The sequence below is a fragment of the Pieris brassicae genome, chromosome 8, assembly GCF_905147105.1.
Source record: "Pieris brassicae chromosome 8, ilPieBrab1.1, whole genome shotgun sequence".
NCBI classification, from domain to species: domain Eukaryota; kingdom Metazoa; phylum Arthropoda; class Insecta; order Lepidoptera; family Pieridae; genus Pieris; species Pieris brassicae.
In genome coordinates, this window is record NC_059672.1 from 5,954,259 (window position 1) to 5,980,782 (window position 26,524).

Here is a 26,524-nt window from a genome sequence, read left to right on the forward strand (position 1 = left end):
GTATTTTAATAAATAGATGATTTTTATTATAAATATCTTAAATTATGAGTACTTTAAATAGATAAAATTCATATATATTTAATGTGGTTTCGTAAATAATAGTTCTTTTGACAAGCCCCACGCTTGGTTAATTGTTTTCGATGAAACACGGGGAAATGTCGGCGTTTTCTCGGGCGTTAAATGGTTACGGCGGAACAACCAAGCGCGGGGCTAGGTTCCGTCGGTAGGTCCAAGGTTCGAGTGGGTATTCTATTTTGGGGAACGATTAGAGATTGTCACAAAAATTAAGTATAAATTAGTGTGCAAATATAGAATATTTACCAAATATATTGTTCTCTTCTTTAAAACAATATGTAGGATATTGTTTTAAAGAATTACTGGCTGAAAGAAGTTAATAGTATGACTGATTAGTAATTTTGGTTTCAGCTATGGCTCGGAAGGCACATGTTACCAAATTTAAAACAAAAACTTATAAAACCATAAACACTTAAATTAATAACGAAATTTAAACAAGATACTACTCGCTCACTAATTTGAATAATTTATATTAAAAATAAAAAAGTTCTTAACATCTGAATTCATAAAAAGTATATTTAAAAGTACATCAGATTATGTTAATTTTAAGCGGGAAAGATTAAAACTTAGTAATATTTCTTAGTCTTTCTAACCAAATTAGTCGTGATTGTATCACAACTATTTCTTGGAGTTGATATGTAATATATATTTGCATTTGGTAATTTTCATTTAGTCATAAAAATTATAATGAAATTAGTATTGTTTAACTAAAGGCATTTATTTGTTGCCGCAGTTTTTTTGGTCTGAAAGAGAAAACAAAATAATTAGGTCTGGCCCATAGATTTCTGTCTATCTAAAAAGATTTTTAGATAATCAGTCTCCTGCGGCTAGGGCAATCCAGTTTCCGCCCGATGTTTTCCTTCACCGTTCGAGTGAATATCAAATGCGTACATGGAAAGAAAGTCCATTAGTGCACAGCCGGGTACCGTATCTACGACTTCAGGAATAAGAGTCTCACGCTGAAGCCACAAGGCTATCTCTGCAAAAATACCTAATGATTTACGGAGTTAATAATTGGGTAATTGTTTGGTTCATAAAGAATTGTAACAATGCAAGTCAATTATTTCAACAAGCTTGTTATCAAGGAGCTTAAGAATAGAAAAATATAAGTTATTTCCGTTGTTATATTCAACACTTTAAAATCTTCAGTTTCTTTTTAAATTTTCAGCCAGTATAACTTTAACGAGTAATTTCTTTTTACAGGTACTTCAAAGTGATGTGCAGATAAGACTGAAGATAAAATGAATGCACTAGCACTTTTTATTTTAAGCGTTTCACTTTTATGTGATGCTAAACTACCAAGACACAGGCAGATACAGCCGAATGATTTATCGGCAAACCAGAACCAGACATTACGGATACAGACAGAGAAAAAGAACGAGAGAACGACTCGGATAGTTAACGAATATAGAACGCGGCATCGGAGGGAATCATTCGATTCGAGATCGTATGAATCGAGTTTAATATGGGCACACTCAGAACGATTGGATGAGAACGGCGATGTATTATTGCGATGGGTGAACAGTGATTCGAGTATAACGTTTAGACTAGAGGCGAGAACTCGTGGTTATGTTGGTTTGGGGTTTAATTCTGGGAGAAATATGCGAGGCGCCGACTTGGTTGTTGCTTGGGTGGATGACAGGCATGGAAATGCTCAATTACTGGTAAGTAATAAATTATGAATAAAATCACAGAAAGCTTTTGATCTGAGCTTCTATATCAACAAAGTTAAAGAATCACAACAGCTGTTAAAAATATGTTTTGAACAGTTTACATATTTCAAAGGTACATAATTACAAAAACTAAATGTTTTAAAAGCTTTATCGGCACTGTAATTCCCATCCGCGATCTCTCTTTTAAGATTGGGTATGAAGATTGAAAATAAAGATCGAAAATCTTCAGCGTTCCAAATTCAAAACTGCGGTGGGCCGGTACACCTGTTGTTGCCTTCTCACGATACACGTTTTTGGTGGTCGCGGCAAGTTTTTCTAAACATGTTTTATACGCGATATCTTTTAAACTTTAACTTATTATATTTCGGCCCTTCTTTGCTGCTAATATGATATCCATTTTTATGCTTAGGTATTTTTTAAATCCCTAAGCATAAAAATGGTCATGCCTATATTATTTAAATATATAGCAATACTAAATGACAAAATTGTATTGTAGCCACATACAGACGCTAGTCCTAGGGACGTCCCTATGTTATGAGTGACCACATACTCTTTCGTAGTTCATACGTGGAAGAATACAAAACATATAAGGCCTAATGAATAAAACAATTAATATTTTTTATATTAACAAAATGTAAAATTAAGACTATAAAATCAACCATTTCTTGTACAAAATTTTTCACATATAGGTACATTTTAAGAATATTACAATAGTATTGCTTGTTTATATAATCTGACCTTGTAGATCCATAGAAACAATGTCCGCTCTGTAATCTTAATCAAGATAAATCGTATACGGCTTCAATTGCTTGAGCTAAATGAGAAAAGGCTAGACGCGAAGGCTGTTTCTAAAATATTTATTTACCCACAATAAGTCGCCTAAACACTAAAAACCAGTGGAATATATATCATACACTATGTATCTGGGAGCGATAAAATGTTACTGCGGGTAATTTCCTTCATGCTGCACCGTTGAATTTCCATTATATAGACTGTGGTAAAATGTACGCACACCAAATCACAGTTATTAAAAATATATTAATTCTTTTGGGATCATAGTACATAACTTTTATATAAATTTATTACTGATGTAATTGTCTAGTTTTCAACACAATTGTGTCTTGGGATTAATCAATATAAATAAGCCAAATCAATATTACAGATGTTAACTTAAGTAAAGATCGCTTGTCTATATAGAATCATGTTAAAAATTAGTTCCTTTTATTATCATAGTTAGGTTAAAATAATTTTAAATTGACACTTATTTGAGAAAAAAATAAAAAAATCGTTCACTAAATAACGTCTAGTGTATTGGGGGTCTTTTTTAAAAATCTTGATTAGAACTCTTCAATTCTTTGTGCTTAACAATGTTCACTGTTTATTAACCAAAGGGGTTTGATAAATGGCGGTCGAGCTAAAATTTATGCTCCCAAGAGCTCCGATATCAAATTAACTGCTTTTAATGTTACAGTAATCCAATATGTTCAATTTTGTACAAAATAAAATAAAAGTGACGATAGGGTTACACTGAAATGAAATTCACTTTTTATACTTGACTCGAGTGAGCAAACTTGTTTTTATGAATGAAGGACCATTTATGATTTGTTTATCTTGACATTGATTCGCGAATTAAATGTTTTTGATTTCGGTTAATGCGTTTAATGCTTCAAACACAAAAGAACAGTTATTTTAGCAAATCGCAAATTGATAACGTATAGACAAACAAACGAAAAACGAGCGCTTCACTCGTTACGTATCTGAAGGGTGTAATAATTTTTATTGTTAATAACTTAGTGACATTATAAACATTTTTAACTAAGTCGGTACCTTTCTTCCCAGTGTGTGAATAAGTTTGCAAATTCAAAGTAATGAATTCAAACATCTCGGTGGTAAGTAAAAGGCGTGTTTCCGGGCTGTACACGAACGTATACATTTCACGAGTCGCAGTAGGTACTTTTAAATTTTTTTTTACAAAAGGACAAAATGCATGTAACTGTATACTTGCAATAGATCGCTGAGATTCTTATTACTATTGTCACAATAGTTACATAATGTTTGAACAATGGCGCGGTGTTAACGTCCACGCACCGGTCCATGTCGGTTGTCACATGTCATCTCATACTTGTCATTGTTGCGAGAAAAAGTACAATAAACTAGTATCTAATTGCTCTGGCGGCGTATTTGCCCGGAAAAAGGAATTACATATGCCATGCCTCGTTCGCGTACATAGTAGGGTTTTTAATGATTAAATCGGAAGTAGTTTTCCTACTACAAAATAATCTGTGTTTATTATATTTAATATAATGAATTGCTTGGTTTGTCTTTCTAAAAGCTGAAATGGTGGGAAATAATAAATAAACAATAATATTAAAACGGTAGTTGAATTTTTCAAAAAAACTTTTCCTAGCTGGGCTGGCATCACATCATATATTTGAATGACTTTTGTCTTTTTAGAAATAAAAAATTGGCAGATTGTTGTTGTATATTTCGATTGTGTTTCATAGCTGCTGTATGAAGTCCGATCTCTTTGGTCTTTTTTAATTATTTGATATTTAGTTTTGACACAAATTTATTTAGGTGAAACGAAGTTTCACAAGTCGTCTAGTAAGTAAAAAAATACAGAATCCTTTAGGATCACTCTGTCTTACAATAAATCCCAAAGACTTAATGCTAACGATGTCGAGGAACGACAAAGTAGCTGTCGGCAGGGTTCTATATTATGTAGTATTTATATGCCCTCGAACGCCACCACACAACTCTTCTTTTACCCGCATCTCAATATTAGTCAAACATATATTTATGTCCACCTTGTATTAGTGTAGAATTCATAATAGAAAAAAGTGGGTTTCATTAATATCCTAAGAAATCACAAATAAATCATTTGAATTATTCTCTTTCCATGTTTATAAGCGTAAACAATAAATTAAAGAGTGAGAACGATTCTATAAATATCTTCTAAATCTGTATTTCTGCTTAGCATTATTTAAATTTATTAATATTTTTAAGTATGCTTGGAATCACCTTACCATATTAACAACTACCATAATTCAATTTTTTTTTGTTTAATCTATTTTACATGCAAATAATAAGTTTGCCGTGATTTTTGTTTCATACAGTTATGAAATGTATTTAGATTTATCGAACGAGATTTAAAATAATGCATGGTTTTACATTGGTCGTTACCAAGAAGGCTTCGATTGCCCTAATTTCAGCTTATATGTTAAATAAACTACGTTGTTTACATTACCTTCATGCTTATTTGGAACAACTTTTAATTTAGTGAAGGTCAAAGTATGTATTAGTCGATAAAAAAAATCGTTTGAGATAAAAAGGCACAAATTAAATGTTTAAACAATGTGATTATTAGCAACTGCTAAATGCGTTTTATATATGGATATAATACTTAAAGTAGGTATACAATTTAAAAATCCCATATATTAAAATGAAATGTTATTTGAAACACTGTATTCTTTTGTTACAGTTATGTGTAATTTACGCGAATATTTCTTGTTAAAAAACAAAGGGTGATAAAATTATCATTACTCGTTGGAATTCTTTAAAAAATTCTCACGTATAGTAATTACGGTCCTTTGTTAATTGTGAACTGTACTTATGACATTTCTATTCTCACCTTACATTAAAGGCATATGCAAAAATTGAAACACATCTTTGCCTTCTTAGTTGCTTTTTGCTTTATAATTAGTGCTTCTTAATTGGAGATGACAATTGAGAGCACAACTTAGTGCAAAATATATGTGTATCTAGTAGTTGATCAGCTTCTGAGTCACAGGTCCAGTCAAATTCCGGAAAAATTTAAGACATTCCGATCTCCTCACAATGATTTTATGTACAATGCGCATTCTTATTGCGCACATAGTATTAAAAATCCATAGATATAGCCAAACGCACGACCACAACAGTGAAAAGCAAACTTAACCATTGTTTAAAGGAAGTATCACTACTGACACTGACTTTTCATTAATTTATAAATAACACAATTCCTGTAGGTACGTGAAACGTCAAAAATGTTCAAATTCTCGTTACAAAATTCTTACAGTAGTTTAATTTAGAAACCTTTTTGTCATTCTTATCCCAGATTACAGTAAATTGTACTGAATAATGTGTGTACTTTGTACAAAGCCACTACAACGTAACTAAATTATTTATACTGCAATTGCGCAGAAGATAATTGTATGTTCTGGTTTAAATCGTCTTCTGTTTCCTCTTGTAATAAGTTATAAAATTGTAGCAGTGGTCAATTTCAAACTGCATAACGAAAAATCGATCATAATATTTATTTAAATTCAATAGATTAGCTATAAAAAGACGTGGTAATTCGAACTTTATAAAATCACCTATAGTTTTTCACCTTACACTCAGCATCTTAGGTATGATGCCCGCCGGATTTCGGGCACGGATGACAAACGGAAACGTGTAATTTCCTAATTGTTTTGAATAAAACACACACAATACATCTGCTCCATGATCAATTACACTACATCAAACAACACTGATTTTAGCGAATCAGCGTCCTGTTCCTATCATATGTAGGCATAATAGTAATGTTAACATAAATTCATAGACAGTCATAACATTTATTACACACATAGAAACACATAAAATAACAATAATCAAAAATAAAAATAAAAAATTATAATAATAGAGCGATAACAATTTTTTTTAAAGAAAAAGGTTTAATTGTGTAATGCGTGTGTGCTATGGTTGTAATTGGCCCTGGCTCAGCATTATGCTGAGGAACAGAGTTGTTCCACAGCGCTGGTCATTCTGCCAGAGACCACAGCAGCTAGTTTCCGCCTCAGTCGCAAAAAAGATAAATAAGAATCTAATTCTCAGTAGAAACAAATATTAATAATAGTAAAAGTTAGCAGTGTCAGCAAATAAAAAAAGTTAATAAAATCTGTAATCCCTACTGATTTAGCGTATATATATTGCGTATATGATGATGCTATGTTATGCCCCAAAACAAATTTACGTTCTTAAAGATTATTTAAAGTTAAAATGCGTTTCCTTTAAAACGGCTAAGATGTCAAAAATAAACCATTTAAAATTTCAAAGTTACAAGAAGAGCAGTGTCAGGTTAGTGGCTTCAGCGTGCGACTCTCATCCCTGTAGTCGTAGGTTCGAAGCCTGTGCACCAATGGAATATAATTCTATGACCGCATTTCACATTCCCTTGAACGCTGAAGAGAAATATCGTGAGGATACCGGCTTGCCTTAGATCCAAAAAGTCGACGGCGTGTGTCAAGCACAAAAGACTGAATACCTACTTGTCTAGATTGACAAATTATCTTGAAACCGATACCGAAATCTGAGGATTAGATTTCAAAAGCTTGTACCGCCACTGACTTATTATTTTTTTATAAGTTCAAGCAAGTTATGCTTCATATGAGTGATTACAAATCATTTCCATTAATAATATTGTAATTTTTTTCTTATAAAGCTACTATTGTCTAAGTAGGTGTCTAAGTTGTGTGTTCAAATCACCGCTGTTAGCCAACACTATGAAGTCAATCACTTTTAATCTCAAAATGTTCGAAGCAACGGATGCACTAAGTATCTTATAGATCTTTATTTAACGAAAATACGTTGTAAAGTTCCCAAGAAAAGTACTTAGTATTCACGCTATGTATCAGTCCTGGAAATGCCCAAAGCTATCAATTGAATTCGCGAGTGTACAAAGTTTACGTGTTTGTACAATCACGTACAAGGTATGTCGATAGATAATCAAATTTCATATTGTAGTCAGTATCGATTTGTAAGGTTTTGGTGTTATGCTGTGCGACACTTTTATGTAAATATTGTAAGTATTTGTATATTAATTTTAATAAATACATTTCAATTTACGCATGCATTTATCAAGAAGATAATGGTTTTTATGTATTTTAATTTGCATAGATGTTTTTAGAGCTTTTGGGGAATTTCGTATCAGAGATATCATATCTATTTCTGTGTAACTTATTGCTAAAATGCAAAACGTCTTTCTCACTCAACCTTCCTTTTCTGTCACACAATGGAAACATTGTTAAAACAATTTTAGCTAAAATTTTAGTTTTCTAATGGAGAATGATATGTTTACACTACATAGGTATAATTACTTAAGTAACATGTAGAATCTGATATGAAAATAAATAATAGTTATTTATTAAGATACTATAAGACAAAGGATACTATGTTCTAATTTACCCAGACAATCTAATAACATTAAAATAATTAAAATCTAACGCACGTAGGAAATGGTAACAAATATAATTTGAATCGATGTTATTTATAGCCATCGAAGCCTTCGCTTAAATTTAAAGAGGCCATAAAAATTCTTTGACCACAATTTGTCATAGAAAATTGGTGCCTCACCCTATTATTTTTGATGCCTCAAATTGCAGTAGAAAATCAGTTTTATTACTAGCTGCCCCGCGGTTTCATATGTTAGATCCGTAGCCTGTTTCTCAACAAATAGATTCATTGGAGCAAAAATATGTTTTCAATTTGTTGCCGTGAGTTGAGTTCTCGCGCTCAGCAAAAAAAAAATTAAACTTCTCAAAATGAATTGCTTTTTCTCCATTTTGGAAACATTTTTCATTGTTGCTTTGTGATTGTTATAAATTATTACTAATAATTAGCTGCCTGAACCTAAGTCCCCCAGGTAAGGGCAACTATAGTAGAAAACCAGTCTAATCGATCTCGCTGATAAGGCAGCTCTGAGGAAAGAATTAAAAACATCGGTTGTGTAAAAAGTTCTTACAAATTTATTTTAACGAGGGACGCAACTTGTATTTATTAATGCTTCCAATGACTTCCTGTAATCATAAGTATGTCAAAACGACAACTAGCTGGCTACGATATAGGAAAAGTCACTTTATCATACTTATTTTTATTCTGTTCTAGTTTTTTTTCGATCAAAAATACCAAAGAAAACTACAACGGTAGGTTTAAGTAAGGAGCGTTACATTTTCTCCTACATCTATCACGCAAGCATTCAAATATTAAAAACTGTGAAACTCAAACAGGACCCCGAAGATATAGATTATAAGACCTTCTGTCGATGCGAAGTAATGGAGGCCTCATGCCCTGTAACACAGGTACTGTTACCTTTAGCAGGCATCAGTCTCACACAAAAAAGCATTTCCTTTAATACAGGAAAGATAATTATTTATTTATAATAATAAATAACTGTAATTGTTTATGTACTTAGTTTTTAATAAAGACAAAGAAGATGTTTTCATCCCCTTTAAAATGAGGCATTTTCTATTTGCGTCAACAAATATTTTAAATACATTTTCTCACGTTCCAAAACTGCTTAACATTCTGTCTCAGGTTATTTACATTTTAATGCGGAATTTATAATATATTCCGAACTAGATGCTAATTTGGTTTATACAAATTAAACATATTCGATTTTGTAACGCATTGCCTTCGGTAGCTAAGTTTTCAGCAATTTAATTTACTTGCAGGCAATTCTAAAATACCTATATTCAATAAAATTAATTTATATCTATTAACTTAATTCCGTTGAATTAATTCCAGCAGACAAATTCACATCTATAAATCAAGTATGCAATAGTAGATAGGTTTTTGATTGACACTTTTTAATATTATATATTTTTTACTATTTACGGCCTTGGAAGTTTATTGTTAAAACTATTTAAATATAACTACTTACTAATATACAGAAATATCAAAAAGACGATATATGACAACTAAACACTACTTAAAATATTTGGCAACGGAAAACGTCGTTCCCATATAATATACCAAAGTTTGTATGATGGATCCTCTATCAAATATTCTTTCCTATATCATTCATAAAAGGAACTATTTCAAACTTTCGTGAGCCGGAAATATTTCTCCGGAAGTTCTTGTCCTGAAGGTAATATTTTGAACGACTCAAATATAGAATCAATTTTATGTTACATGCGCCTCAAAATAAACTTACCTTTTGGTATATGTGTATGACACACACTAAGAGCTTATTCCATTGCATTATTTGCTTATTGGCACGAAATTGATTACAACAAGAAGTTCAGTAGGAGGTAAAGATGAAACAGTGAAAAATAAAAGGTCTCATTTTAACTCAAGTAGTATGACTGAAATAACTATATATTGGTCAGTGTACGATTGAAATTTTTTATTCACACTTCGTTACCTTATAAAAAAACAAACATATAAATAGCAGGTTACATAAGTTAGGCAACAGGCGGTCTTATCGCTATGGATTTCATACAGGCAACCCTTATATGGAATAATAAAGAAAAAGATACACCTACAGAGGGTAAAATAAAAGGAGTGCATGACAATTAACAAAAAACGAACACAAACGAAATCAGTTATCTGAGACAATCTGCTATTATTAACATTCTTCTGTTCATATGACTCTCGTTACTACGTTATATTCCTAAATTGTCATACATTTATTTCTTCATCAAATATCTGTAGATCAAATGCAAAATTAGCCAAAACAAAGGTTACTTTAGGCCCAAGTCCTACAGATTAAATCAAAAGGTTTTATATAATTTTCGTATTTTAGATTTAAACGAAGGACAAGTGACCTTTCAAGGGTTACCCAAAAGATTACCCAGATCACGTTATTACTTAATATTCCGTGTGTTACAACATTTTAAATGTGTCCAGTCGACACGTAGTTGCTTATATTAGGTGACACGCATACTGAATCAGTAATGCTAGACGTTTCCCTATAAATAGATCCAATCATTCCTTCCTGTAATAGATTCCCACGGTAATAGACCTGTTAGAAAGGGATGGTGGAATGGCATATGCATGAGGTCACTGCAGATAATACTGTCTCATTGGTGCAAATTATCTTTTGATTCGAAACTGTGGGTAGGGTCCAACTATCTTTACGCTTAGTTCCACGAGACACGTTTCTGCTAGTAGTTTAGCTTCGCACCGATACGAGCTAAGAAAAAAAGGAAAATCATATTTAAAAACCGATGTTGACGAATTAGTGTAGAAGTGAATAAAAGCGTGGAATCTCTTAGTGTGAGTAAAAGAGCGAGACGCGATGGCCAACTCAACTTTAGTGCTCAATTGGTTTTGAATCTGGATACGAGAAAATAGAGTCTAAGGATTATGACTGCGAACTATGACTCCCGTAATATATCAAAGTTCCAGTACCGCAGCCCTCCCGGCTTTGCAGGTGTCAATCGGTGGCTAGAACTTCTATTCAAAGTAACCCGCCTGCGCGATGGCGTGCCACAGTGGCTGCAGGCATAATGAGCCGAGGTACATGATTACTGAGACTATACTCAAGTTCTTCAGGTAACGCATGCATGCCGAATTAGGATTGTTTGTTATATTTCCAATTTTCATATGCGTTAAGTTCTTCTTTATAATGTAAAGTGTTAATTATATGTGGTAAATATACAAAACTAAACCACACGAATGAAGCCATAGTAGCTGTGAAAAATCTTAAACCACAACGAAACCTTATAAAAATGAATAATATACTAAAAGCTTATTAAATCATGAAGCTTTAAAATGCTTATAATGAAATTTTATATTCAAGAAGAATTTATATAGATAGAATAGTAGAACAGTAGTGCGTATACATGCAAATTTTTAAATATTTCCATATTTGCGGTTATAGCGACCGGCTGGTAGAATCGATATTATTTTATGTTTCTGATAACATTGCGTACTGGGAATACAGTACAATTTTAATCCGGTATGTAATTTTATTTATTCTATTCAAATATATTATCGTTTATAATGCTAAGAAAATATGTGTATGGTTACAACTGTTCAAGGAATATAATGAAATTTATATCAAGTACTTTTTAATATCCTTATGTTTAGAAGATAATTTTGACTATTTGACAAGGCTGTGTATCATGGTAAACCCATGTCCGGCCCATAACTAAATAAGCCTAAACCTCATTACAATATACGTTAGAGAAGGCAAGTCCATGGGGTCACCACCTAGTGGGTCTCACAAAATCAAGATAAATGAACGTTATCTACAAAACGATGAAGTATTTTTTTAAATTGAATATCGATAAAATTATACGATAACTTGTATTATTATTATACAATTAAATGGTATATAAGGCCAAACTTAAGTCAAAGGACACAAAACATACAATTCGTGATAATAGTCTAATGTCAGTCAACCTGTTTTAGGTTACATAATTCAAAACATGAGCCATTTACTCGCTTAATTGTAATGCAAGGTGCATGCGGGCAGACAGACACCTGCTTTAGAACACAGTATAAGAATAATCGTTTATGATATATTGTACTCCAGCACGACCACTAACTCGATCCATTAATTATAAGTTATCAAAGTTATTTTCTGTATCATTTTTCAATGTAAAATCGTCAAATATAAACATGACAAATATAAAGGAAAATAAACGTACCAAAATGTCAAGTGTCATTCTTCCAACGGAAATGTATCACGTTTTCAAATTGCTAATTAATTTTCATTCAATGGAATTTTGTTAATCAAATTCTTGATTAGCATTCGTGTCAAAACACGCGGCTAATGTTGCATTTGTATTTAATGTATTTATCTTCGATATTGGACTAATGTATTAAGAAGTTGACATTAAGTTTTCGATATAAATGCAAATGCGTTTTGCTTTCAGATAATAAAAATATTTAAAATTAACGCAGTCTGAGAGCCTCTTAGCTGCATCTGTCAAATTAAACTGAAAATATACCTTAAATCCACTTATTTCTAAAAATTGTCTTGTGACATCCTTAATATATATATATAATTATACTGTCAGAATGTTCGTTCTACTACTACTACTCCGAAACGGCTTGACAGATGCTTATGATTTTCTTAATGCATATTCAGTAAGTGAGAATCGGCTACTATCTTTCAAACCCCCTAAGGGATAAGGGGTGTCCACGCCAAAAAAAATGATTTTTCTTTTAGAAATTTACTTTGGTTTTTTTTTGTTTATGATGCAGCATACAAATTTATTTATAATTACATACAAGCCTTAATTGTCACCCCTATTTATTTATCATAGTTATTTTTAGTGAACTAAAAAGATAAAACGACGTTTTCCAGGTCAACTAGTATCATTTAATATAAATAAATGCGTTCCACTGCTAACAGCGTAAAATCGTAATTCTGGAGGTTATATTTTTTGCCTAAATCAGATGATAAAAGTATGTGTGAAACTCGTAGAAATATATTTATCAAAGTGAATATTTTTTTAGAATATTTAACGGCATACTTCATAGAAAGCTTTGGCGAAATGCAGGTATAACATTACTAGGAACGATCATATCAATGGTATTGTACGCGCATTACACAATTCTAAATCTTCCTTTGTAAGAAAGAATGTTAATACGTCCGCCTAAGTTCGCGTAAAATTGCACAAAGGTAATGTTGTACAATTCATTGATAGTTCGTATGACTTGACTACGTCAGGTTTATACATAAATGTTTATATATGAAATCTTGGAAATTTATGTAAGAATGTACCTTCAAGTGCTCCGTATATCGTGAAGCATATCATGCTTAGGTAGCCAGCAATCGATATAATTTTTAAATCACTGGAAAAGACTGCATCAAAAAGAAATTTAAAAAAAATCTATTCGCTTATAGATTAAGAGATGAAAAAATAACAGCTAAAACAAGAGTTATTTAATCATTACAGATTAACACTCTCCGGTAATCTATAAACAGCCTTTTGATTTAGAATTCAGCCACTGTAGCTAATTATCCATACACAAACTACTCGACCCATTTCTCTTGTCATTATAAATCATAATCGTACCAGGCTTGGCTTTGATATCATTTCGGAGTATTAGCAGCCCTTACTGTGAAAACCAATACGGATATATACCCTACGGGCATTCCCTAAGATACCTAATTTATATTCTTCTATTTACTAAAGGTTGCCACTGCTCGGCACACTCATACATTGGCAATTAAAAAATATAATACAAGCTTCAATATTTAATTATAGGCAAAGATAACCAACACAAAGAGAAAAATACATCGGTTGATGACAACATCTTAAAGTGCTCTATCCTGATTTTATATGTTGGCAACTCTTTTTTCGAGAGACCAGATACTGGAGAAAAGTAGATGCCACAATAATCTGTTTTGGAAACGTTCGAGTGACAACACTCGTCTATTTAACTACGTAGTGACAATATTTAAACATGATTTTCCGAACTTAGTGGGAAAACATGGTATCGTTTTTAAAAGTCACATAGCCTTACAACCAACAAACGCCAGATAAACTTCGATATCTTATATCAGTGACATTAAATCAATTTTTGCATTTCGAATGGTAAAATATGGTAAAGGATTCGGAGTATCGTAATAGAAATGTAAATGATATAAACGATTCATGTTCAATATTATACCATTTTAGGGTTGGCTCAATTCCTTAGACAAATGGTTTTGTTTTTATCCTATATAATCGAAAGAGGTTCTACAAATCACCTAAATAAACCTAACGAATCACCGGCCCCGTTCGGGCTTGGTTTGCTTGGAGAGAGCCTTTTGGCTTTTGTTAAAAATAATATACGGTAAATGTCTTGTTTAATCAAAAGAGGATTTATATATCTAGATAAACATCTACGTATGCGATTACAATGGAGTGATTTGATTGGCCAGCCAAATATGTTTAAATGTTTGTGAGACATACATACAATGTCCCTATTTGCGAGATACGAGAAATTTTAATACTAACAGAACATGGGAAATGCTCTGGTAGGAAACGAATGCTCATTGCTAAATATGATCTTATTGACGATATTCTTTATGTATCCCTATTGAATAGATTACTTTTAAAGATAACGAATTTTTTGTAACTAAAAGCCCACTGCTCAAAGCCGCTTTTGATATCATCAAACAATGTCCCCACGTCGCGTTTTATAACCAATAAAACACTTCCGCTATCGTATTTAATTTTTGCAACGATTTTATCGACCCTATAAAAACAGGAATCGCGACCCGCCTAAAGTTCTCACGGTAGCTTTGAACGTATTTCAGATTTTAAATTTTTAGGACAATTATATAGATTTGTTAATCGTTAAAGACTCACATTGTTAACACATCTTTGTTTAGTTACTGCTTTAATAAATATTATATCGATTTTATTGTTCTTTCCTGCGTCTGTAAAAATATAACACTGGCTGTTGAAGAACAGAGCAAATTGGCAGATTATAGACAAGCGTGACTTACCACCTTTATTGAGACTTACATTCCTCCAAATAAGGTGCAAACTTTTGTCTTTTATGTATAAAAGAAAAGAGCGTATCCATTCTTCAAAGGCCGGCAACGCACTTGCGAGTCTTCTGGCAATGTGAGTGTCCATGGGCGGCGGTATCACTTAACAACCGGTGAGCCTGCTGCGTTTGCCTCCTACATAAAAAAACTTCTAAATTAGAACAGCTTTCAAAGGAACAGACAATTGGGGCGAAAAATAGCGTTATAGTTAAAACAGTGAATTTAATGAATGTGGTGAATGAGGCCATTTTCTGATGCACATGAATGGTCCTAGCTTGGATTATAAAGCTGACGTTGTATTCTTGAACGCATTTATCTGGACGTAATCGAACGTACTGGTTTGAATTGAAAAGTTATTTGGTATTTACCAATATATTTATTGTGGAAGATTGTATAACGTTACGTTACTACTTTATTAACTCAGGTGGTCGCGTAGTACAGCTGATTCTCTTATATGGAACTGAAACATACACACTGACAAAGCATACAAGTAAGCATAATTTTCATAACACGTATCAACTTTCTTGATCTCGACTCATACAAACGGTAGTTTAAGTACAACTGGCAAGCTTATCAGTAATAAGCGATCTCTTCCAAATAACGTTATAAGAGAAACGAAAACGATATAAAGAAAACTTTTCTGAGATATAGTAATTGTCAAGAGATAAAAACTCAATAGCATATAGAATTCTCTTGACGAATACGTACTGCATTTGTCCTTGTTATTTTTCTTTTCATATAAGTATAGCGTAGGTTATTTTATACTTTCCGTACTTATCAACATCAACAATGAAAAAACATCTTTATTGATATAGATTCATTATTTTAGATGCTTCCGTCTGCAGCTTCCCCGCGTCGATTTTGATAATATTTTTGCAACCACTTCAACATTAATTGTTACATTTCTTGCTCTTTTATTTCTATAAAATACATAGTGTAACTTACATAAGATTATTTATGTCTGTACTTATACTATCTTATACGATCCAGTTACTAAAATCAATTGGCACGGGCGTCAATAAGGCTATAATGCCTAGATACAGAGTTTTTAAGAAGATACGGTGAACTGAAAAAATTGAATTTATTTCCACCACCTCTTGATTATTTTTTTTAATTTTTATAAAGAATACTAAATGTTAATTCATTAAATATAAATATTTAAATTAACGTCGTCAAACGTTCTGAAATTATTGACGGCCATTAACCGATTATAATTATACAATTACGTAAATTTCGTAAAGTGGTCTTTAATAATTCAGTTTAATACAGTTATGACTTTGTTTACAATTTTATACACTTATATTACGTTTTATGTATATTAATACTTTTGAGTGGAAAATTACTTGCATCTACGAATTGGCATAATAAGAACATAATAATGCATGTATTGGCGAATTTGTCACGGCAGGCACATAGGGGTTGGCCCTTATTGAAGTCGGTTGAAAAAGAATTGATCAAAGAAAGATGCAATATTAGGATACCCATTTAGGGTTCTAACGCCATTAAACTGTTTTATCATCATTTAAAACGATTATAATTTACGAATTCATTAAAAATATAAATTTGTTATTCTTCTACGCGTCGTTTACGTAAAAACGCTTTGAATGCTTTGAATTCTAGGTAAACTTTGAACCTGACAAAGGTGAACTAGGTCAGAGGACACGAGTTATTTACGGCTGCCAAAACATCTCTATGAATAAATAAATTCTATATTTACTGAATGTTTGTTAAGAATTTGAATAATTATTGTTTGGATTATTTTATTTATTTATTTAATGTAAATAATGGGATCCTGAATTTGCCAGTAATGAGATCGCCTATACTTAAAACATATCAGTGAAACATAGTAGGCATAGGTTACATTCGGAGGAAACGGGCTTGCTCTAAAGCAAAAAGTCGACGGCGTGCGTCAGGGAAATTTTTTAAATTTCGAATTAAAATATCGTTTATAAAATACTTTATTAAAATGTAAAGTGCCTACTTAAATTATTCAATGAAGATGTTTTAATATAAATTTAACTATTAATTTGAACTAATACAATTCAAGTTAGCAAAGCATAAATCATTTCTGAAGCAAAAAGCTCTCTAAAGGTAACATTGTCTCCAAACAGCTCGGAGATAAAAACATTTTATCCTTATTTTATCGTCCCTTTATATCCTTCGCAAAAGTAAAGGCTCCAACGACTTACAAATTTATTCGTGACGCCTTACATTTTTATTTTGATAATTTTGACGAGATATTTAAATATAAAAAATAATAGTATTTTTTTAAATTAAAAATAACATTCTTTTGACCAACATTAAAAGTAATCTGCTCATTATGCGAATGTGTTATCATGTACAAACTGAGTATCAGACATCAAATTAGTGTGACTAATCACTAATTAGATATCTAATTACAGACATAATAATATTATACTATCGATTATTATTTTTAAATAACATTCATTACAATATATAATATATGTAGTATATATGTTGCATTATTTTTTATGTGTATACAGTATATATGTGTTGAAGAAGTTTTATTGAAATCCTCTTTAATTTTAAAGCGTAATTATAACTTATCATACACTAATTTTTAACCATTAGAACAATCTACTCGTATCTGTTATAAAGGTGATCATTAAAGGAAGTTCATTTCAAACTCATATTTAACACGCGACCAGTCTGGTACAGTATGGCTTTCCACCGACCGAATACAAACTATAATACACATTTTTTCTTTCTACTTTCTCTTTACATATACCATTATAAGGTTGCGTTTACTATTTTATAATAAAAAATGTCAACGATTAAAAATCGTTACACAAAAAACTAGTAACACTCGAACCCATTCATGGCCTCAGATTTCTGTATCTGTTGATCATTATATAGTTTATAGTACTTGATAATATGTGACTGACAGACGCCGTCCAGTTTCTTAGACATCCTTGTTTCCTTCACCGTGTGAGCCAGTATTATATGCTTATGTAGATAGAAAAATGCATTACAACCACGGTACAAGGGCCTCACACCCTAATATTTAGGTTAACTTTCTGAGTTAAAAATAAAAGCTGAACATGACTTCCGTTTGTCAAAAAGGTGGTGCATCCTTAGACACATATGAGGTATATATAACATTAGCAGCTGTCAACTAATCGAGAATGTATTTTAAATTCTGTGGCAATCTAACTACTTGCTACAATACTAAACGTTTTGAGTCAATAAAACTAGTGCAGTACGTAACAAGTTCGGTATGTTGTACACGGGAACATAGTGTCAATATATTATAGAACAAGAAAGACTGTTAATGAACATTACCTTAGAGTAAGCTATTCACTAGTATTGTAGAAAATAAAGTCATTCTACATATTTAATAATTATAAAAGTTAAGGCCACTATTATTTGTGAACTGAATTGTTTAAAAAAACAATACACAGCAACAAGAAGCTATACAATTTAAAAATTCAAGTCAACAGAAAGAGGTTCAAGTTTGAATGACATACACATACATTTAATAATCAATCGTTGCAAACTTTAAATGTAATTATACACCAGGTGCTAGGACATGTGGCACGTGCGAGACATCTGCCTAAAAGAAACGGATAATAACTTATCTTTATTGCACACTACTGCCATCTGCTCACTGTCAAAAATGCATCAGCTGTTCTATGAGAATAAGGGTCAAAATATAAGATGTAAGGGGTTTCTTTAATAGATAAAGACACAAAAAATGATTTATTGTTAGAATCTCGCCATTATGAAAATAGAACAGCTGTTTTCATTGAAGACGCATAAGCGTGGTCTATGTACTTTTGTTATTTGTATAAGTGATTAGGAGTCGGTAAATGTTCTAAAGGGTGAGATGAAATTACAGACGTTAGAGAAGGATGAATAAAAAAAATGCGCCACATTTAATTTAATTTAAACTATAAGATTTATACCGAATATTTAGTTTGTTTTAATGGTATTTTAATGGCAAATAGCTTATTGTCAAATTTATTTAACCGAAATCGAACTTATCCGGTTTCTGAAACTAGCAACTTAGTCGGAGGCATGAGGTTACTTATGTATAAAATAATTTATTTTGCCTTTTCTAGGACTGCCACGGATTGACCTTCGAAGATAGAGCGGTAGCCGACGAAGTGCAGAACTACGAGCTGATCTCGGGCTATCAAAATGACACTCATACCACACTCGAGTTCAGAAGACAACTGGATACATGCGACAAACAGGACTTCATTATTGGCGTAAGTAATACAAATATCTTACTACGAGTACGATTCAGAGATTCTTTCAATAGTCTAGTGTAATCGTTAGTAGTAGATTCATAATACATAATATACTAAAAACGCTACCCAACTGCAATAGTACCTGATATTACATTTTGTCTTCACCGTTATTGCTAAGCAAAAATGTTTGTATATTGTATTAAACATTAGTAACTTTAGACTTAGTCATATAGACGTCGCTATTGAAGAGCAGTGTTGGCCTAGTGGCCTCAGCGTGCGACTCTCATCCCTGAGGGCGTAGGTGCGATCCCCGGCTGCACCAATGGATTTTCTTTCTATGTGCGCATTTAACATTAGCTCGAACGGTGAAGGAAAACATCGTGAGGAAACCGGCTTGCCTTAGACCTAAAAAGTCGACGACGTGCGTCAGGCACAGAATGCTGATACCCACACTTGCCCATTCGATTAAAAAATGATCATGAAAGAGATACAGAAATCTGAAGCCCAGACCTAAAAGCGACTGTAGTTGTAGCGCCATTAATTTATTGAAGAAAAATATAACTCAAAATTTAATAATTCATCAAGAGAAATGAGTCAAAAAATTGTAAAAGAGAATATTTTTATATGTAATAACATACAGGACCAACACATATATTATATTTGATTTATTTGCAGGAGGACACTACTCAAATCCTATGGGCTCTCGGTTCAGAAGGCTCTGACGGCGAGCTTCCAAGGCACATGCACAATGGTATACGACCGTTAAGGCTTTTGCAACCCTTGTCAAAACCGGACACGGTTCCGTTAAAACATTGGGATGTTAAGATCGCTAATGTAAGTATTTTATTTAAATAAAACATCTTTAAGGAAAATATACGCGATTTCATTCACATAAACGTTTTTCACTTCGATTCGTATTTTTTAATCCACTCCAAATGTAGAACAAAGACCTTACTCTGTAACTTCAACAGCGATATCGACAGCAAACCCGATCTCAATAATGAGTTTTTGTTCCTCGCAATCGAAATGCGACATCATTGCTATGGATATTGAAAGAACTTGCATACAAAATCGTCCTGATCGGTATAGCAAGTTACAGGGTATGAGCGCTTGACCGGGATGAACTTCGTTACATACATTTTAAATAGTTTAGTTTTAAAGCTTCTAGCTACAGAAATCCAATTATTTAGATAATATACTCCGTTATATGGCAGTACATATAAATTTAGAAGCACCCAATTTCCTGACGTTCATAAGTGACCATTAAGTTACCTACTTGAATATTTTATGTTTTGATATTGATTGCGTTGTAAGGCAGTACAAATTAGAAGCATAGACGTTATTTCTGACGGTCATAAGTTTACATTAAAACTTATGACCGTCACGTTACCTACATAAATATATTTTATTTGATTGCAATTGCACTCATTTAACTCATTCATATCTTTCTGTTAAATTGTGTTTACACTGTGATGATTTAATTAAACTATGCAAATATGCAAATATATATTGAAGTCCCACTGTGGCAATTTAAATTCCATAATCTTTTTTGTATCTGTTGTACGTTAGGTGACATATTTTTAATTTATACTCGTATAATTAAATTAGAGAAACGTATTTATTGCATCCTGTCATTAATGTTTTACAGTTTTAATAGTTCAATAATGCTAATGTCAATTCGTTATTGTAGAAAAAATAAAACTTATTCAATGTTTGAAGAACTTTATTTCTCATAAAAAAATAATTCATTTTTATTTACGAGATACACGTCGTCATCACCCGTTCCAATTAAGTCTAATGCATAAAATTTAATGTTTTGTTGGTGTCAAATTTACACTTCTATATAAAATATGACGATATATGATGATTAAAATCTTATTATGTGTCACTGCTGCTCACTGCCTGAAAAAAAATGTTTTCTAAACTTATTCAATTATATCTTATTTTAATTACAATTAAATATTTAAAAACAGTGCTACCCATTTGAATGTAATGACTATTAACGACTGCTGTAAGTTAAATATATATACACAATAACGTTGTAGGATATTTAAAGAAAATGTTAAAAACGATGAAAGTTAAACAATATGCATTAACACAAACAAATTAGTGAATGTGTAACTGGGTTTTTAAGAATTTAATAAGAAGGTTCACGCGTAAGAATTGCTATTTAATTAAAGATCATGCTTTAACTAATTTAAGATATGTATTTAAAAAGAATGTGAATATTTCTTGTAAATTTTTTGTAGTATGTTCCACCTGTTTATGTAATAACATATACTCAAACTCAAAACAACTTTATTCATATCGGTAAACAAGTACACTTGTGAAGGTCAGAAAAGAAGTTAAATTAATTGTAAATTTACATTTACTACCAGTTCGCAAGTCGGGCGTAGAGCGGGCAAGAAGAACTGGCAAGAACCTTTCCGCCACTTTAATTAATCGCTAAGTTTTGAGTCATACAAATTGTTTGAACTGGAGCAAAACAATCCCAAAGATTAGGATCATTTCAATATTCGTCAAATTTATAAAACATAATTACTTAAACGTGTACAAAAATACCTGCTCAAGTAGTTTTATCATGGCATGGTCAGATATGTTAAATTATTGCCTAACTTTCTATAGTCAAACGTTTGAAATACTTGCGTATTGATTTAAAAAATATACTATTTGGGGTCTTGCAGTCTTGATGAGTCTAAAATAATTTCAGCTCACCATACCGCACGTCATGGCAACCCTGTTCTGGTGCAAAGTTTTCAAAGCACCCGATCTACTAAAGAAGCATCATATTGTCGGATACCAGCCATTAATAGATAGTAGACCGATTCGTAACAAAATTCCGGTCGTTGAAAAGGATAGCTTATCACCAGTACATCATATGGTTTTGTACGAGTGCGCTGGGGATCACGATAAGAGAATGTGGACTGAATGGGCGGAGGGTGAAGGTTTCTTTGGGCCCAGTCGACCGGGTGAATTGGCTACCTGTGTTACACCCATTGCTGCTTGGGCTATGGGATCAAAAGGTAGGTGCTTCTTACTTCAATTATTAAGATGATATAGCCCTTTTAATATTTGTGTATCAAATAATCGCTGTACATAAATAAATATAAAAATGTTCTTATTCATTTTATGTACATATGCATTACAATGTGTAAGATTTGGGAACCCTTTTAAATAAAAAATCTGGAAAACCTGTGTCAGGGTTTCCAGATCTTTGATAACAAACTTAATTCGCGCAGCTTAATCGCTGTACACAGATATATAAAACATATATTTTAGTTCTATATAAAAGATATGTATCAAAATGCTAAGAATAAGTAACACTATAATTTTTGCCGGTTAGTAATTATTTTTGAACATACCTTTGTGCCAAAACATCGACATAAGACTGTCTGAAATCACGGGTACAGCTAGGTAAACAATATTTTTGTTAAACTGGAAAAAATTAATATTCAAAGCTCCGTTGAAAGCTTTTGATAAACTAATTAACATTTAATATCCAATTCTGTTCTTCAAAGAAGTTATTTTAAAATATTTATATTATAATTTGAAAAATGCTAATTCGTTTGTTTTTCGTATCTTTAATTATTTCTACTAAACTTAAAATCAGCAATGACAATCTTAAAGCCGCATTATGAATCATTCATTAAGAATAACGGTAATCTAATTTAGTAAAGATTAGTTCACTCTATATTGGGACCTATGTAAAAGGTTTTTACTAATAAATAGCTGAATTCAATCCAATCCAATTCCAACTAATCGGGAATAATATTAAGAAGCTGATGTCGAACAAAATATCATAATAATTATTTTACCGTAGTCATTATATATTTGGTGTTTCCATGCTAAATTATTTTAACTATACTTCCTTACATTTGCGCATTCATTACGTAATATATGTATGTAATGATGATATAATATATGGTACGTTATAGTTCCATAAGATCTGAATGGTAACTGTAATAAGTGACCAGCTTGAAAAATATTTATGACGGAGTTACAAAGGCTGACAGAGACGCCATTGCTCCGACATAATAAATTACTTTTAATTTATAATCACTATAACTATTAAATATTAAATAGTCGTTATTTGTAGATCTATTAATATTGCAAATCGAATAAACCACAAATATAAACGATTTCAAACTGATTAGACTTTGACGGTTGTTGTAGTTCTGTGACATATAATGACAGTGGCAGCTGACAGTAATGCTATTGCTGCGACATTTATTTCTCGGTTATATATTTTTTTATTGTTATAAAAATACAGAAAGGCATTTAAAATAAATGTTTCCTATCGAAAAGGCTCCGTCGCATTTCGACTAGTATAAGATTCAAGCGGTCTGATAAATGATTCCGGAATGAATGGTCAGTCTGATCGATTGATTATATCCGCGATTCTTGCGTTTCGGATTCTTTTCGCCTTCTCCGTATTTGATTGTCATTGTTTGGTTCTACTAAACGATCTTAATTAATATTTTTGGTAATATATCTGACTGGATACTGATATTAATTTTTTGTATATTACATTAATATTTTTTTATGTAGGGAGAGTTTTATTGTTCTATTATAAATATTATTTACGGTTCTTCGTTCTTTCTTTCCCGGTTTCTGGGTTCATTGCGCTACATAAGTTAATTTAAATGGCATATGTTGGTCAGTTTTCAAGGCATCCTTAAAAATGCTTTGCTTCCTCTGCACCGTTTAGCACCAAACCTCCTAATCAAGCGCTTTTTAGACTACGATAAACTATACGTATTTATGTATATATCGCAGTAAAGTAGTTAAATCAGAGAGTTAATTGAATCTCTAGACACTTAATTAAATGTCGATATTTAATCAAGTCGCTAGCATTTTGATTAAAATAATGCAGCGTCGAAAACGTTTACCTATTTGTCTCAAGACAAAGACTAAACAAGACTCCGATATGATTATTTCATTTGTTATTGTTATTTCGGTGTGCTCGTGAAGAAGCTTGGAAATTCCGTGTTTTACTTTATTGTAAATGGTTAGGTTAGGTTAGTCTTGTTGCCGAGGAACGTTTAGGAAACTCGTTAAACGTTTCACTTGTCTGACGGAACTTTAGCCACTTGATTGAACATAATTTTTTAATTAACTGTCTAGAGATTCAATTAACTCTCTGATTTAACTACATTACTGCGACATAAATATACGTAGGAAATATACAAAAATATCTTAAGTTAATTGATATTTATTTATAGTTAGGTTTTAATCTTAATTAGTTTATGACAGTATTTTGATTCATTTTTATTCAAAAATCCAAATAAACTTTATGAACACACATAGAACAAGTCAAGTATGTGTGAATGAAAACACTTGCAAATAGTAATATTCTAGTTCTTCAAAACTTGACACTTATCCGGAATTATCACTCAATTACATAAACAATGCTTTAAACCGTCATCATTTGAGCTGTTCTACTACTAACTTAGAAATTAATACTATCATCGCATTTGATTGTGTACTCTAACATCTAAGAATAAGGTTTAATTTGGTTCAACAGGTGAATTTTTGCCTGAAAACGTCGGAATCCCACTAGGCGAGAGGGGAGGTGTCTCCTACTATATGTTGGAGGTTCATTATGATAACCAGGCGTTACATGAAGGTTAGTGATTAATTCAAGCAATTTCCTGGTAATTACTACAGACGCAAATAAATCAATTAAGGCTTGATTAAAATTTAATTAAATTATATTTATTACTTAACCAATATCACTTTCGTAGTTCAGTGCATAGCCAGGTCCCATTTTGATTTCCGTCGAAAGAAATTTTGTTATATCTATAAATTATTGAAACATATGATAACATAATGCCATTTTAAAATATACTTCTACAACATCTAGAAGATTATTTGTTCACCTTTTATTCATATTTTAATTAAAAGCATCAATAATTTTTACTACATTCCAGTACTAGATAACTCCGGTATTCGAATCCACTACACACCGCAACTCCGCGCCCACGACGCCGCCCTGCTTGGCGCCGGAATCGGTGTTTCCGCCCTACACGTCATTCCGCCCAAACAACGTGCCTATAGAACTGTGGGAATATGCAGTCCTGAATGTACTAATAATGTAAGTTTAAGTATTATTTTTTGTGTTCTGTATGTTCTCATAGTCGATTATTAAATGTAACGCCTACTTAATAAGTTAAAATAGAAGTTCACAATAGGTCCTAAAGCTTTAAAAGCTTTTTAATCGCATTGCGATTTTAATTCGGCCACGAAAATCCGGAAAGTAAATATTTATATGTCTTGATATATGTCAGTGATCAGTGATAATATCATAAATAGGTCTTGGTACACGTTTATGTCCCCTCACAAAATTGTAATTGAAAGAAAAGTTATCATGAAATTATGGAAATTAATAGTTTTCAAAAAATCTCGTTTTCAAACTTCTTCCTATTGACCACATTCAACGAAGGGCTTGTCGAATTGTCAAACTCTAACGTATTACTGATCAGCTTGATTCTCGTCTCTATGCGTAATATACAAAGTGTACTATGGAGAGTGTTCGGAAGATTTGTTTGCGTTGATCTCTCCCGCCTCGTTACAATACCGTACGAGCCCATATCAATTCAAAATTTCATCGCATCCCCTTGATAGCTGGTTACAAGCTCCGCTTCATAATACTCTTTCTATTCCGAACTAGTGATCTGTGGAATCGACTGCCGGTGGAGGTCTTCTCTGGGAGATAAGAGCTCCAATTCTTTAAAGAAAGAGTTACTAGAGTGGGTGTCCATGGGCAGCGATGACTGCCTTTTTTGGGCGTCCCGTTAAACGAGCCGTTTGCCCCCTCTATCTAATAAAAAAACATACTAACAATTCAATTTATTATTATTTTGTTAGCAATATCGCTTTGTTATTTACATACAAAGGAAACCAATCGCACTAATCTTAATTTTGTAACGTTCATTTGTTAACTAATATTATCTCTATTATCAGCTACAACGACATATATTTCACATCTATTGGTTGTAATAAACCAGACCAGTGTAATGTTCAATAATATGTTTCGCAATGATAGCTGAAGTAACAGATTGCTTTTCCGCAAAGCATTCATATTAATTTGAAATCAATGATTGGCTGCCTCTTGAATGGATTTTATACAAATGAGAACGTTCACGTTATATTTTCATCGGAAATTATAAGCTGTTACTCGTAACTAGACATGTGTCCCGGTTTCGACTTGTGATGACTGGCTAATGGGTGTGATATTAACCTGGTATTTCCGAACCTATTCAACTTCAACCAATTCTAAAAAGGCCGGCAACGAACTCGCGAGCCCTCTGGCATTGAGAGTGTCA

At 32.2% G+C, this 26,524-nt stretch overlaps 1 protein-coding gene across 2 annotated transcripts in view; it reads left to right on the forward strand.

Moving 5' to 3' along the window:
- Nucleotides 1–26,524, forward strand: part of LOC123712931 (MOXD1 homolog 1-like) — a 66,896-nt gene that overhangs the window by 34,075 nt on the left and 6,297 nt on the right. For both annotated transcript variants that reach the window (XM_045666320.1, XM_045666321.1), the window contains exons 2-7: nucleotides 1,279–1,739; nucleotides 19,068–19,217; nucleotides 19,875–20,033; nucleotides 21,910–22,222; nucleotides 24,724–24,825; nucleotides 25,130–25,293. In XM_045666320.1, coding sequence (XP_045522276.1) covers nucleotides 1,317–1,739; nucleotides 19,068–19,217; nucleotides 19,875–20,033; nucleotides 21,910–22,222; nucleotides 24,724–24,825; nucleotides 25,130–25,293 — 1,311 coding nt within the window. In that variant the 5' untranslated portion in view covers nucleotides 1,279–1,316. The remainder of the gene's footprint in view (nucleotides 1–1,278; nucleotides 1,740–19,067; nucleotides 19,218–19,874; nucleotides 20,034–21,909; nucleotides 22,223–24,723; nucleotides 24,826–25,129; nucleotides 25,294–26,524) is intronic.